Source organism: Notolepis coatsorum (genome assembly GCF_963971535.1).
Source record: "Notolepis coatsorum genome assembly, chromosome: 14".
NCBI lineage: Eukaryota > Metazoa > Chordata > Actinopteri > Aulopiformes > Paralepididae > Notolepis > Notolepis coatsorum.
The window spans coordinates 57,244,017-57,259,970 of record NC_140178.1 but is presented as its reverse complement, the minus strand read 5'-3'; the positions used below and the strand labels follow the sequence as shown (position 1 = coordinate 57,259,970).

The 15,954-nt window shown below is 48.2% G+C and overlaps 1 protein-coding gene across 1 annotated transcript in view; it reads left to right on the top strand.

The window, feature by feature from the left end:
* LOC311240534 (myosin-14-like) overlaps window positions 1–15,954 on the top strand; it is a gene marked incomplete at both ends in the record, with an annotated part of 182,806 nt that overhangs the window by 74,282 nt on the left and 92,570 nt on the right. Inside the window, 4 exons of the mRNA XM_084329113.1 lie at window positions 10,527–10,714; window positions 11,620–11,741; window positions 12,619–12,688; window positions 15,418–15,578. Coding sequence (XP_084185239.1) covers window positions 10,527–10,714; window positions 11,620–11,741; window positions 12,619–12,688; window positions 15,418–15,578 — 541 coding nt within the window. The remainder of the gene's footprint in view (window positions 1–10,526; window positions 10,715–11,619; window positions 11,742–12,618; window positions 12,689–15,417; window positions 15,579–15,954) is intronic.

Here is a 15,954-nt window from a genome sequence, read left to right as displayed (position 1 = left end):
GTTGTGGACAGCGACTCCTACAGGTCGGTTTGGTGACGCCGGTGCGACGGAAGCAGGAAATATCGGGGGCAGCGTGAGAGCTCGAGCTGCTGCGGTGAAAATATGCGACAGGCTGCCTCCTCGTGTACCGGAGGGGACACGTGATGCAAGGCTTCTGTCCTCACTACAGCCGACCTGTGGGAGGCATAGTCTAGCAACGTTCAAGACAGGGGAGGGAAGAATTGGAAAATACGAAATTGGGATGGGAGAAACATTTTTAATGGGGAGAAAAAGTGGATAAAAAAAGAAAATACTATGAACTAGGGTGACTGTTGTGAAGGGCCAGATTAAACTGAATATATATATGTATCGTTTGATATACTTTGTATATTATTTATATATATACACGGAATATCCCTTTACCTGCGTACAGACCAGAGTAATATTCGCTCTCCTATTGGACAGTGCCCCCAGGCTCCAGGCAGTCTCGCACTCAGACAGGTGCAATGGGCGAGTTTGGGGCATGTCAGAACATGCCTTTGGCAGTGTATTGATTCAGGACTAAAGTGACCAGGTTGGGACTAGATATTCACTTAAGTATAAATACAGCGCAAGGTGCGCACACCGTGTTTTTAGTTCTTCGTTCATTCAGTACCTTACCCACCTTCACCACGAGTCAACGTGCAAGTGAAGTGAGCAACCTTGCGTCTAAATAGAGCATTGAGAACCGCGTGCGAATAGAATGTTAAAGTGTCAGAGTTTAGTGAAGTAACGTTGAGTTCGACTTAATCTAATGTGAAGTAATAGTCGATCATTTATTGTATATCGTGCGGCCACAGTTCTTCCGTATGTAGCATTACCCATCGGTTCGTCGTGTCTTTAGCTAGTGCACTTATCCAGGCTGTGCGGCCTAAATACGTGCCCACACCCGAGGAGTCCTAGGCGAGAACCGTTGGACATGTACACAGGAGAATTGGCACCGGCGATTGCAGAACCATTTCTGGTTGGATTATATTGCTTTGGGACCGTGACCACCGGAGAAGAGCACCGTTGATTCCACTGTCGTTTGGGATTTAACCTCGTGAGGATTACCATTCGGGCCCGCCTAGTGGAAGGGGCTGGCTAGCTGTCGTCAATGCTGTCGAGCATATTGGATTACAACTATTGCTTTTGTCTGCTGATCAAGGGAGTACAAGCACCGGCTCCTGTACCTGGAGCCTCTTTATTCCTCGTTGACTCAGACTGGGTACCCGAACATTCCTCTACCCCTCCCGGCTTTACACCCCGGAGGGAACCCAGTGTCTCCAGTTGGTACCGGTGTTGCCCTATATAATTGCTATACAACAGGTGGCGTCAGCTTAGACCCATCATAGTATTCCTACTATTCTCATTGACTTATGCTCTTGACTGACTTTACGTATATTCTTCGCCATACAAGCGCGACCCTAATTCTCAATCTGTAACCTAACGTTGCCTAATAATAATAAATAACCCTCCAATAGAATTTCTGTGTCAATGCCGTGTTCTTGTGTGGGTGTTCACCATCAATATTTGATGTACTGTTTGGCCAGTAATTAAAGTACATAACTAGTAGTGGTTTAATATATCACAATCTTTAATACAGTCAGGGTTTTGTAACCCCTCAGTTACAGTGACCATATTTTGATTTCCAAAAAAGAGGACATGCTGGCCCCAGCCTCGAGATACATAATGATACTCAAAGTTTACTCAAATATGCCTTATTGTTATACTATATTTAAAGTATGCCTCCTCTGTATGGATAGAAAATGATTATTTATGTTTATTTTATATAACACAATAATATCTCTCTATAACCAAAGACACACCAAACCAAAGTTACTCAACAATTAACATGTTTTATTATGCCTACTACAATTATCTCTCTGACAAATCTCAATGGCACAAGAATAACTTAAAAATCAACCTGTAACAAAATAATAGCTCTCTTTTCAAGTCTTACTGGACATTTGCATAACTTTCCATTAGTGAACATGACATGTTTATTACCTATATTTATTATATAAATCAAACCAAAAACATTTTGAGGCACCATGAACCAAATATAAGGCTACTAAACATTTTGGCAGTGTCAGAGTCTGGAAATGTCGTTTTTCCAATCCATGCATCTATAGCTGTTGTGATGTTTCATAGTATGAAATGCAAACGCATTTACAGCATCGTCTGTTTTCCTAGGTCTAACAAAGAATTCAGTCAACTTTGCAGACAAACTCTCACCTTGCACAGCTTTTTAAAATGTTTTTCTGTGTCCATGTACCTTTTAATCCTAACAGATGGGGTACCGCGTCGGGCCGTCATGCGCGTGCGCTGAACGCACGCAAGTTGCGGCACTTTGTAAGCGTCTAGCGGCTCGGGTTGCATTTTTCGCCAAACATTTAATATACTGTTCGAAAGATCTATTTGTTGATCTATTTGTTGCCACCTCACTCGACCAATTCCGTGCCCCGGTTCTCGAGTTACATGACGATATGTCAGGCGAGCATCTTTTTACGCACAGCAGGTCTTTGAAACCCGGACAAAAAAAAACTGACACCCCGGACAAGGCGTGAAAAGAGGACATGTCCGGGAAAAAGAGGACATTTGGTCATGCTACTATGAACTGCATTCATGTCGATCCTGTGAGGTTTTGTCCGCTGCTCACCAACTTTCTCTGTTTTCTTTAAGCCTACTGTTAGCAATTCCCTACTCACTCTCTCTAGCCCCCACCCTCTCGTTCTTTACTCTCGTTTACTCTCAGTGGCCACACCTGGACTATTTATCAATTACCTCTCGCACCTGTGGTGGCAGGCTAATTAGTTCCCCTGTGGGCTTTAAATACCAGGGCTCTTCCCCTCGTTTCGGCGTGGGGTCGTGTTGTATTCATGCTGAGTCATATTCTCTAACATCTAGACTCTTTCGGGAGATCCTCGGGTCTACCAATGCTGTATATGGATTTCTCCAGCCTTGAGATGTTTTGCTCCAGCCTTCGTCTGCTGTCGCCGTAGCCTGTGGAGGAGACTGTTCTGCGCTCCCTGTACTTCCACGGGAGGCACCCCAGCGCTCCACTGCAGACCCCAGCGCAGCTGTTCGTCCTGACGCACATCTAGACCAACGCGCATCTCCCGGACCCTCGGGCTTGGCACGCTCTCCAGTCACCAGCGCGCAACGCGCATCTGCAAGGGCTTGGCACGCTCTCCAGTCACCAGCACGCAACGCGCATCTTCAAGGGCTTGGCACGCTCTCCAGTCTCCAGCGCGCAACGCGCATCTTCCAAGGATCCTCGTGCTTGGCACGCTCTCCAGTCACCAGCGCGCAACGCGCATCTGCAAGGGCTTGGCACGCTCTCCAGTCACCAGCGCGCAACGCGCATCTTCAAGGGCTTGGCACGCTCTCCAGTCTCCAGCGCGCAACGCGCATCTTCCAAGGATCCTCGTGCTTGGCACACTCCTCCTCGCAGACGCACCCCGAGGCGTCTCTCGGTTCCGACGTGCACACCAAGGTGTGGCGCGCCACTCTGTTCCTCGGCTCCGACAGCGGCTACCCGGTGGACGACACCCTCGCCACCGCCGCTGTTCCAGCACCCTGTTCCTCGGCTCCGACAGCGGCTACCCGGTGGACGACACCCTCGCCACCGCCGCTGTTCCAGCACCCTGTTCCTCGGCTCCGACAGCGGCTACCCGGTGGACGACACCCTCGCCACCGCCGCTGTTCCAGCACCCTGTTCCTCGGCTCCGACAGCGGCTACCCGGTGGACGACACCCTCGCCACCGCCGCTGTTCCAGCACTCTGTTCCTCGGCTCCGACAGCGGCTACCCGGTGGACGACACCCTCGCCACCGCCGCTGTTCCAGCACCCTGTTCCTCGGCTCCGACAGCGGCTACCCGGTGGACGACACCCTCGCCACCGCCGCTGTTCCAGCACTCTGTTCCTCGGCTCCGACAGCGGCTACCCGGTTGACGACACCCTCGCCACCGCCGCTGTTCCAGCACTCTGTTCCTCGGCTCGGACAGCCAGCTACCCGGTGGCGACACCCTCGCCGCCGCTGCTGTTCCTGCACCATTACGCATACGCCTGGGTGAGTTTTGATTGTATGTCACTCACCCAGCGTAATGCCTCTTGCCCCCATCCCGCTGCTGTTCCTGCACCATTACGCATACGCCTGGGTGAGTTTTGATTGTATGTCACTCACCCAGCGTAATGCCTCTTGCCCCCGTCCCGCTGCTGTTCCTGCACCATTACGCATACGCCTGGGTGAGTTTTGATTGTGATGTCACTCACCCAGCGTAATGCCTCTTGCCCTCGTCCCGCTGCTGTCCCTGTACCATTACGCATACGCCTGGGTGAGTTTTGATTGTGATGTCACTCACCCAGCGTAATGCCTCTTGCCCTCGTCCCGCTGCTGTCCCTGTACCATTACGCATACGCCTGGGTGAGTTTTGATTGTGATGTCACTCACCCAGCGTAATGCCTCTTGCCCCCGTCCCGCTGCGTTCCTGTACCATTCCGCATACGCTTGGGTGAGTTTTGATTGTGATGTCACTCACCCAGCGTAATGCCTCCTTTTTGTTCTCACTTAGTTAGTAGTTTGGACATTTCATCTCCCACTCTGTTTTTGTTCTCACTTAGATAGTACTTTTGGACATTACATCTCCCCCTGTGTGTTTGTCACACGAAGATATTATTACTTTGTTACTTTGTTTATTTGGACTGTTCTGCATCTGCTCTGTTTGTTCCCTTTTGAATATTAACCCTCTCCTCTGTTCTGCAGAGCGGCCCAGATGTTTTCCCCAGCCCGCCTCCGCGGGCCTCAGTCCCCTCTGTCCCCAGTTCCTCCCTGTCCCCAGCCCGCCTCCGCGGGCCTTAGTCCCCTCTGTCCCTAGTTCTCCCCTTTCTAGTTCCACCTAGTTCCTTGTCCCTAGTTCTCCTAGTCCCCAGTTCTCCTGTTCCCTAGCTCTCCTTGTCCCGACATCTCCTAGTCTCTAGTTCCTCTGTTCCTTTAACCTTCCCCTAGCGTTCCTTTAATGTTTCCCCTAGCGTTCATTAACCTTCCCTTAGTGTTCCCTTTTCCTGCCCGCCTCTTAAAGGCACCTAGTTTTTCCCCTCTTGTTATATTCCTGTTTTTGTGTTCTCCCTTAAAGGGACAGTGCCCTTTTTTCCCTGTCTCTCAATAAATATCTGTTTCTTGGCAAACCATCATACCTGTCTTGTGTTGTGCGATTGGGGTCGGTTACAAACCTTAACAGTACGACCCCACCAAATCGACGACCCCAGCCAGCACAGACGGTGTATGTTGAGTTTGCCTTTTTTTTTCTTGTTCCTTCTAGCTCCCCTCTTAGCCCTGTTTGACCCCCCTGCAGCTTGTTAGGCCTCTACTACCAGCATGGCCCTGTCTGCTAGCTTTGCCCCGGCGGCTAGCACAGCCTCTATGTTAATGCAGCCCTTACTGCTGGCATAGGCCCTGTAGCTAGCCATGCCCTGGCAGCTAACCCAGTCCCTCAGCAGAGCCCCAGTCTGCTAGCTTAGCCCCGGCTGCTAGCACAGCCTCTATGTTTATGCAGCCCTTGCAGCTGACATAGGCCCTGTAGCTAGCCAGGCCCAAGCAGCTAACCCGGTCCCTCTGCATGGCCTCCACTTTTTTGTGTAGCATCCCCACTGCTAGGACTGCCCTTTCAGCTAGCAAGGTCAGTTTATCTCCCACTGCTAGGACTGCCTTTTCAGCTAGCAAGGTCAGTTTATCCCACTGCTAGGACTGCCCTTTCAGCTAGCAAGGTCAGTTTATCTCACACTGCTAGGACTGCCCTTCAGCTAGCAAGGTCAGTATTCCCACTGCTAGGACTGCCCCTTCAGCTAGCATGTTCAGTTTCTCTCACACAGCTAGGACTGTCCTTCCAGCTAGCTTGTTCTCTCATGCTGGTCCAGCCCTGTCTGCCAGCCTAGCTCCGGCAGCTAGCGCAGCCTCTGTGTTAATGTAGCAGTACAGCTGGCATAGGCCCTGTAGCTATCAGTACCTTGGCAGCTACCCTTTCCCCCTGTTAGCCTAGCTCGGCAGCTAGCGCAGCCTCTATGTTGATGTAGCAGTACAGCTAGCATAGGCCCTGTAGCTATCAGTGCCTTGGCAGCTACCCTTTCCCTCTGCTAGCCTAGCTCGGCAGCTAGCGCAGCCTCTATGTTGATGTAGCAGTACAGCTAGCATAGGCCCTGTAGCTATCAGTGCCCTGGCAGCTACCCTTTCCCTCTGCTAGCCTGGCTCCGGCAGCTTGCGCAGCCTCTATGTTGATGTAGCAGTACAGCTAGCATAGGCCCTGTAGCTATCAGTGCCCTGGCAGCTAACCTTCCCTCTGCTAGCCCTTTCCCGGTGCTACCATGGTTACCCCTTTGCTACCCTGCTTGCCCCTCGGTTTCTCTAAACCAGTTCTCTAGACCAGTTCTCTAGCCCAGTTCTCTAGACCAGTTCTCTAGACCAGTTCTCTAGACCAGTTCCTCTAGACTAGTTCTCTAGACCCAGTTCCTCTAGACCAGTTCCTCTAGACCAGTTCCCCCAGTTGCCCCTCTGCTACCCTAGTTACCCCTCGGCGACCCTGTTTCTTTTGCTAGCCCCACTCTTGTGGTGGCTTCCCCTGCTGGCTTGGCCAGTACCTCTTGTTTTGCCCCCTGCCACTCTGTCTGTATTTGTTTTGGGTCACCGGGTGGCTCCCGTTGAGGGGGGGGTACTGTGAGGTTTTGTCCGCTGCTCACCAACTTTCTCTGTTTTCTTTAAGCCTACTGTTAGGAATTCCCTACTCACTCTCTCTAGCCCCCACCCTCTCGTTCTTTACTCTCGTTTACTCTCAGTGGCCACACCTGGACTATTTATCAATTACCTCTCGCACCTGTGGTGGCAGGCTAATTAGTTCCCCTGTGGGCTTTAAATACCAGGGCTCTTCCCCTCGTTTCGGCGTGGGGTCGTGTTGTATTCATGCTGAGTCATATTCTCTAACATCTAGACTCTTTCGGGAGATCCTCGGGTCTACCAATGCTGTATATGGATTTCTCCAGCCTTGAGATGTTTTGCTCCAGCCTTCGTCTGCTGTCGCCGTAGCCTGTGGAGGAGACTGTTCTGCGCTCCCTGTACTTCCACGGGAGGCACCCCAGCGCTCCACTGCAGACCCCAGCGCAGCTGTTCGTCCTGACGCACATCTAGACCAACGCGCATCTCCCGGACCCTCGGGCTTGGCACGCTCTCCAGTCACCAGCGCGCAACGCGCATCTGCAAGGGCTTGGCACGCTCTCCAGTCACCAGCGCGCAACGCGCATCTTCAAGGGCTTGGCACGCTCTCCAGTCTCCAGCGCGCAACGCGCATCTTCCAAGGATCCTCGTGCTTGGCACACTCCTCCTCGCAGACGCACCCCGAGGCGTCTCTCGGTTCCGACGTGCACACCAAGGTGTGGCGCGCCACTCTGTTCCTCGGCTCCGACAGCGGCTACCCGGTGGACGACACCCTCGCCACCGCCGCTGTTCCAGCACCCTGTTCCTCGGCTCCGACAGCGGCTACCCGGTGGACGACACCCTCGCCACCGCCGCTGTTCCAGCACCCTGTTCCTCGGCTCCGACAGCGGCTACCCGGTGGACGACACCCTCGCCACCGCCGCTGTTCCAGCACCCTGTTCCTCGGCTCCGACAGCGGCTACCCGGTGGACGACACCCTCGCCACCGCCGCTGTTCCAGCACTCTGTTCCTCGGCTCCGACAGCGGCTACCTGGTGGACGACACCCTCGCCACCGCCGCTGTTCCAGCACCCTGTTCCTCGGCTCCGACAGCGGCTACCCGGTGGACGACACCCTCGCCACCGCCGCTGTTCCAGCACTCTGTTCCTCGGCTCCGACAGCAACTACCCGGTTGACGACACCCTCGCCACCGCCGCTGTTCCAGCACTCTGTTCCTCGGCTCGGACAGCCAGCTACCCGGTGGCGACACCCTCGCCGCCGCTGCTGTTCCTGCACCATTACGCATACGCCTGGGTGAGTTTTGATTGTATGTCACTCACCCAGCGTAATGCCTCTTGCCCCCGTCCCGCTGCTGTTCCTGCACCATTACGCATACGCCTGGGTGAGTTTTGATTGTATGTCACTCACCCAGCGTAATGCCTCTTGCCCCCGTCCCGCTGCTGTTCCTGCACCATTACGCATACGCCTGGGTGAGTTTTGATTGTGATGTCACTCACCCAGCGTAATGCCTCTTGCCCTCGTCCCGCTGCTGTCCCTGTACCATTACGCATACGCCTGGGTGAGTTTTGATTGTGATGTCACTCACCCAGCGTAATGCCTCTTGCCCTCGTCCCGCTGCTGTCCCTGTACCATTACGCATACGCCTGGGTGAGTTTTGATTGTGATGTCACTCACCCAGCGTAATGCCTCTTGCCCCCGTCCCGCTGCGTTCCTGTACCATTCCGCATACGCTTGGGTGAGTTTTGATTGTGATGTCACTCACCCAGCGTAATGCCTCCTTTTTGTTCTCACTTAGTTAGTAGTTTGGACATTTCATCTCCCACTCTGTTTTTGTTCTCACTTAGATAGTACTTTTGGACATTACATCTCCCCCTGTGTGTTTGTCACACGAAGATATTATTACTTTGTTACTTTGTTTATTTGGACTGTTCTGCATCTGCTCTGTTTGTTCCCTTTTGAATATTAACCCTCTCCTCTGTTCTGCAGAGCGGCCCAGATGTTTTCCCCAGCCCGCCTCCGCGGGCCTCAGTCCCCTCTGTCCCCAGTTCCTCCCTGTCCCCAGCCCGCCTCCGCGGGCCTTAGTCCCCTCTGTCCCTAGTTCTCCCCTTTCTAGTTCCACCTAGTTCCTTGTCCCTAGTTCTCCTAGTCCCCAGTTCTCCTGTTCCCTAGCTCTCCTTGTCCCGACATCTCCTAGTCTCTAGTTCCTCTGTTCCTTTAACCTTCCCCTAGCGTTCCTTTAATGTTTCCCCTAGCGTTCATTAACCTTCCCTTAGTGTTCCCTTTTCCTGCCCGCCTCTTAAAGGCACCTAGTTTTTCCCCTCTTGTTATATTCCTGTTTTTGTGTTCTCCCTTAAAGGGACAGTGCCCTTTTTTCCCTGTCTCTCAATAAATATCTGTTTCTTGGCAAACCATCATACCTGTCTTGTGTTGTGCGATTGGGGTCGGTTACAAACCATAACAGATCCAGTGTCAGACTAGAAGATAGATACCAATTTCCTCTCTGCGTTCAGAAGAAAGCTATCCGGCTGCAAGCTAGCCTAGCTTAGCACAAATGAATGGAATCGGATACAGACCACTGAGACCAGCTAGCTTAGCTGTTGGTCAAAAACATCTCCCCGGAGTTTTAAACTAGGTGGTCCATATCCATTCATTTGTGCTAAGCTAGGCTAGCTCGCAGCCGGATAGCTTCCTACTGAACGCACAGAGGGGTATCTATCTTCTTGTATGACTCTGGAGAAGATGTTGGCATGTTCCTTTAAGTTACAATAGAATACTAATGGTCACAGAACCTTTTTCAGTGTTTTTCAGAGAACTCACCCTGAATGTCTACCAACCCTGACTAAACCAAAGAACTATCTGAAATATCTGTAGTAATTTCTATGAAATGAATATCATCTACCTAAAGTAATAATTGCAAACATTTTCATATAAATAAGTGTCTATTCTATCGCCACACAATAGTGATTCTACCTATACCCAGTTATGAATGTTTTTACATTTGCTGTGCTAAACATTGGTGTCTGGTATGACATTTCTGGGAAAATCATCCGGCACACAGGAAGTGATGTGTTTTACATCACCAGTACAGTAGCAACATCAGTTTGTTTTGAATGAATAGAAGAACTCAGTAGTTAGCATGCATTTTCAATATGGAAAAGCTAGTCAATAATTGTTTATTGCCACCAACAGATGTCGCCAAAACAAGCAAAAGTGAGGATCTTGTGGATTTCCACTATAAGTTAGTCCTCCTGTGCACACCCTCTTCATAGTTTACTAGTAATCAAAAGATCCAAAATATGAAATCATATTCATGTTAAAGCTGCAATAATAATTTTCTGACCACTAGAGGGCAGGAAGAACCATTTGTAAACACAGTGTTCTCCCAAAACAAAAGCCTAGTCTTATTTCGCCAAAGTGATCATTCTAAATACATACCCTAGAAACATAACACTGCCTTGATGGCACAATCTTGTTGTAACTAAGAGACTAGCTGAAAAGATTAGACAGGTTTTGTCAACAAAGAAAATAGATGATGGAAGGAAAACAGACTGGCCACTCGTAGCGAGGGTTGATTGAGTAGGACACCATGACTCAATGAGACCTTCTGATAGCAGGTGGTCATAAGAAGTTTTGAAAATGTAAAAAATACTGTCAGTTGTAAATAGGTATTGCAGCTTTAAAGGAATATCAATCCCTCTCTCTCTCTCTCTCTCTCTCTCTCTCACTCTCTCTCTCTCTCTCTCTCTCTCTCTCTCTCTCTCTCTCTCTCTCTCTCTCTCTCTCTCTCTCTCTCTCTCTCTCTCTCTCTCTCTCTCTGTATTCAGGGGACCGTGTGGTGGGCTTGGAGACCATGACTAAGATGTCGGAGAGCACTGTGCAAACCAAGTCTAAGAAGGGCATGTTCCGCACGGTGGGCCAGCTGTACAAGGAGTCCCTGGGCAAGCTGATGACCACCCTGCATAACACCCAGCCTAACTTTGTCCGCTGTATCATCCCCAACCACGAGAAGAGGGTATGACTGTGACACACTAGCTAATAACAATAAGAAATTGATGAGAGGACAAGTTACAGTACACTACACACGCTGCAACCAAACCCAGGGTTCGCACAAGGTCCTTAAAGTGCTTGATTTAAAAAAAAGAAAACAGTTAAGGCCTGGAATTCCTTGAAAACAGAAATCTTTTTTATAAGGTGCTTAAAAATGTCTTGGAATTCAAATTAACCATTCGCATTGAAAGTTTTGTTCATCCATGATCAAATTGTTCTGAATCAAGAAATTGCATTTTTTTTTTAAATCTAATGTGTAACTAATTGTCAGAAAGCCATAAATATCGGATCCGATTTCTTAAAAAAAAAAAAAACCATTTAAAAGTGAATTGGATCCTTTTAAATGCCCTTTTAAAATGAAGAATTGTGCTTGGAAAAGTACTTGAAAGTCCTTGAATTTAATTTTGCAAGGTCTGTGGGAACCCTGCAAACCACAGGAAATGTAGGTCTGTCTGGCGCTGTCAGAGTAGAGTCTTGAATCCAGGAGAGACTCCAGAGCTTCAGGCCAAAGTAGAACACTGGAGCACACAGAGTAAAGGCAATACACTTTATTTACAACTACGGTTTCGTGTCTTCATCAGAGTCAAACAGTGTTGGGAGACACACATTCACTTCTATACTCTGTACCCCCCATCATTAGGGAGGGACTCATACAGTATAGGCTGGAGAAACGAGGATGGGTTGATAGGCCGCACCCAGGTAGGGATCACAATTAACCAGTAAACTAAAAAGGAAAGAAACAATTATATAAATACTAATAGACATGTTCCAGTGAGAGAGAGTGTAGTTATAGTACCAGGCAGGTGTGTGTTGCTCCATCATCCATATAGCATCTTCCCCCCCCCCCTTCCTCTCTCTGCTGTTGTCCAGGCAGGGAAGATGGATGCCAACCTGGTCCTAGAGCAGCTGAAGTGCAACGGCGTGCTGGAGGGCATCCGCATCTGTAGACAGGGCTTCCCCAACCGCATCGTCTTCCAGGAGTTTAGACAGAGGTGACCATGTGTGTGTGAACTAGATAGTGTATGTTATTGTGTAATGTAGCACGTGCAGAACTGAAAGGAACTGCATTTTGCAATGTCTTTACCGTGATAAGTCAATTCAGAATGTGTCTGTCAGTCTGTCTCATTTGATGTGTGTATGTGGATCTATGAAACATTTTCTGTATGTGTGTGTGTGTGCAGTATGTGCATGTGCTTATCCTGATAGGGCCAGGAAGTAAATATTGAAAAAATCAACATCTAATTATTTCATTTAAATTGAATTGATTCTTCAAATCCCAAAATGGATAATATATTCCTTTATTGATCCCCTTGGGGAAATCCAGGCATCATAGCAGCATGGGGGAGAGGGGGGGGGGGGTACCACAGCATAGAAGAGGACACTGGCTACTACAGACTGGTAGAACGACTGCAGCATTCTATTGCACACATTGAAGGACCTGAGTCTCCTCAGGAAGAACAGCCTGATCTGTCCCTTCCTGTAGAGGGCCTGTGTTGCCCGACCAGTCTAGTTTATTGTTCAGGTGAACTCCAAGGAACTTATGTCTCTTTTGACAACAATGGCAGGTGCTGGCCCCCTGAAACCAGCGCCATCAAGCATTATTGAATCCATATAGAATCCAATTGAATCTAATTGTAATCAAATTGCATTGGGACCTTGTGAATCTCAATCTAATCGAATCAAGGTAGTCAGTGTTTGATTACCATCAGTATACCCACTTACCCAGCCCTAGTATTTGTGTCTGTGTGGCTCTGTGTCTACGCACATTGGTGTGTAGCCTACAGTATGTGTGCATGCGTGTGAGTGTGTCTGTGTGCATGTGAATGAAAGTCCTTTTAACTGCTGTCCTGTGTTGTCCGCTGAGTGTAGGTATGAGGTCCTGGCTGCCAATGCCATCCCCAAGGGCTTCATGGATGGGAAACAGGCCTGCTGTCTGATGGTCAGTTACATGGATTCTTCTACCATATTTTGTTTAGTCTGCAAAGAGCACATGAAACAGCACTGGGACCATGTTTCACTTCCAGGGTTACATGTGCTCCTGAATGGAGTGGGACAGACTACGACTTGATTATAATATTATCCAACGGTGACAGCAAAATTGTCAAAGTGTCAAATGTTAAACCCATATGTTAAAAGGCCACAAGGCCATAGGACTGTAATCCTATCGTCATGTTGTGAGGAGGATGTGATGAATGAATTCCACGCCCACAACACTAGAGGGAGTTCCACCCAGATTCGGCTTAAACAAGGGAGTAAACACGTTTCGCAATTATGGAACAATAATGTGGAACGCCCTACCCAAAACCGTGAAGGAATGTGAATCCCTACCCTCCTTCAAAACTGCTCTCAAAGAGCACCTACGGGTGGCTGCAATTACAAACTGGCCCCTGTAAAGGTCCAAATCCCCCCCCCCCACCAATGTACAGTTTCTTCCCCCTCGGATGTATATATTTTTATGATCTCTTTTTACTACACAGTTCTGTATATCTGTTTGTCGTGTATGTCATAAATGTAATGATGAATTGAAAATGGGGGACCCTGATGTAAACAAGATGAAAGTCTTTTTCTGGTCTGCATCCTCTTAGCAGTTTGTTTTGTATTGAGCCGTACTGTATTGTACCCATTCTGCAATCTGTTAATAAAGTTTTCAATCAATAATCGGACATAAAAACTACCAAAGTGTTTGTCTTAACTCATTCAGCGGCATCGTTTAATGAGCCAGGGGGCGCTAGAACGCCATCGCTTTAATCAATGGGGAGACTGCGAGATTTGCGAGTGCTTAAAATATATCTTATATTATAGCTATGGGTCTAATAAAGAAATATCAGATCAACGCAAGATTTTATATATAGAGTCCTTACCTGGTCTCTGATGTAATGCAAAAAAAATAATCCAATTATCTGATCGCCATTCCAGTTATCCACAGTGATCATGTCCCGGACATTACCGAGCGTTACACATGAACGGGCGGGCGGGGTTAGTGTCCCATGCCATCGTTGTAAAGGCCTGCCTCGCCTGAGTATTTAAACCCCCGCCCGCATGGCTCAGATCAGCCCAGAAAAGAAACCACACCATTTCTAATAGAGTGCAATACCGGCTGGAAGGCGTAGACGGCGGTATTTGCTTTTTTGCGAGCTCAGACCCATTCCCAATGATAACATCAGGCTGGATGGATGAAAATGAATGGATATAGCTAATAAAAGAAATAACGATTAAAACCCGACTATACTCGTGATTGGCGCTGAACGGTTGGCTAGTTAACCCAACTTTACTCGTGATTTGCGCTGAATGAGTTAAGAGCTCAACTGTATCCCCCCCCAAGAAACGTGTCAGATGTCAACCGGAGGAGAGCAGACCTGTTGTGAACTGGAGACGCTGTTTCTTGAGCTTTCCTCTAGTTGGGCCTACTACATATGAAAATAGTTGAGGAAATAGATCTGCTCTCCTCTGGGTGACATTGTCCAATTATTGGTGTCATTGACGCTGTGACCCGCTAACATAATCCTCATCCTCCTCCGCAACACAAAGGCCCGTGGCTGGCGATTTGCCAACGAAACCACATGTGATTCTAATGTAAATGTCACTCTGCCCCCAATAGACGGCGGGCCGAAGCTTGCTAGAGGCTTTCGTTAGTGAAATGATTGATCAAGCTCAGCCTTTTGCTCCAACACAAACTGCCCTTTTAAACCCTTTCACTACCACACTACAGAAGGTTAACCCTTTCACTACCACACTACCGGTGTGGTGTGATAGTAAAGGGTTAACCTTCTGTAGTGTGGTAGTGAAAGGATTAAACACGTTTTTACTATTTATAGATACTATAACTGTTGCAGTAAATATGTTCTTAAACATTCAAACTGTGATAATACGGGAAAAAAACTAAAAACATTTCATTAATTTTCTCGTGATGTGACTTCCAGACATGAGTCTTGGCCGAGTCACATTTATGTCTATATATTGGTATGTATTGTCCATATATATACTCAGCTCTGGTTCATAATTAAATTAGTTCTATTCACTCTCAGCCATGGTTCATAATTAAATTAGATCTACTCACTCTTAGCCCCTGTTCATAATTAAATTAAATCTACTCACTCTCAGCCCTGGTTGATAATTCAATTAAATCTACTCACACTCAGCTCTGATTCATAATCAAATTAGATCTATTCACTCTTAGCCCTAGGCCTAGTTCATAATTAAATGAGATCTACTCACTCATCCTCTACTGTCTTTAACTATGAGTGAACACAACACTCTAACTTATAAAGTTTGAAAACATTGTTCCTCTGAAAACATACAACTGAGTCATATTATTTATTTGTCTGCGTTACTCAATTATCTATATATGGGTCTATATCAAGACTCAAAGAGCACCTATGGGTGGCTGCAATTAGAAACTGGCCCCGGAAAATGTCAAAATCCCCCCCCCCACCCAACCCCCTCCAATGTACAGTTTCTTCCTCTTCGGATGTATATTTTTTCATGATCTCTTTTTTCTTACACAGTACTGTATATTTGTATGTCTGGTATGTCATAAATGTCTTGCTGAATTGAAAATGGAGGACCCTTATGTATGTCTGTTTGTATTGAGCCGTACTGTATTGTACCCATTCTGCTATCTGTTAATAAAGTTTTCAATCAATCAATCACTGATCTTCTGTCCTATAGGTGAAACACCTGGAGTTGGACACCAACCTGTACCGCATCGGTCAGAGCAAGATGTTCTTCAGGACCGGAGTGCTGGCCCAGCTGGAGGAAGAGAGGGATCTCAAACTCACTGTCATCATCATCGCCTTCCAGGCCCAAGCCCGGGGCTTCCTAGCCAGGAAGTGAGGAGGAGGACACATACACACACACACACACACACACACAGACACGCACACAGACACACACACACACACACACACACACACACACACACACACACACACACACACACACACACGCGCGCACACGCACACGCACACAATACGTTTGTAACACATTTTCAGATTCAGTACTATTCTGTATTGAGATTGTTACGCCCCTAGCATATACAAGACAGTATATACTGTAATGCATTTAGAAATATAGGTAAAGATGGATGCATGTGTAACGGGGAAGCCCGTGAGTATATCCACAGTCACAGAAACAGGGGTGTTGACAAGTGACTGTGGCATTAAGGGCTGGTAAGTTAAACTCACTTCCTCATAACAGGGTTAATAG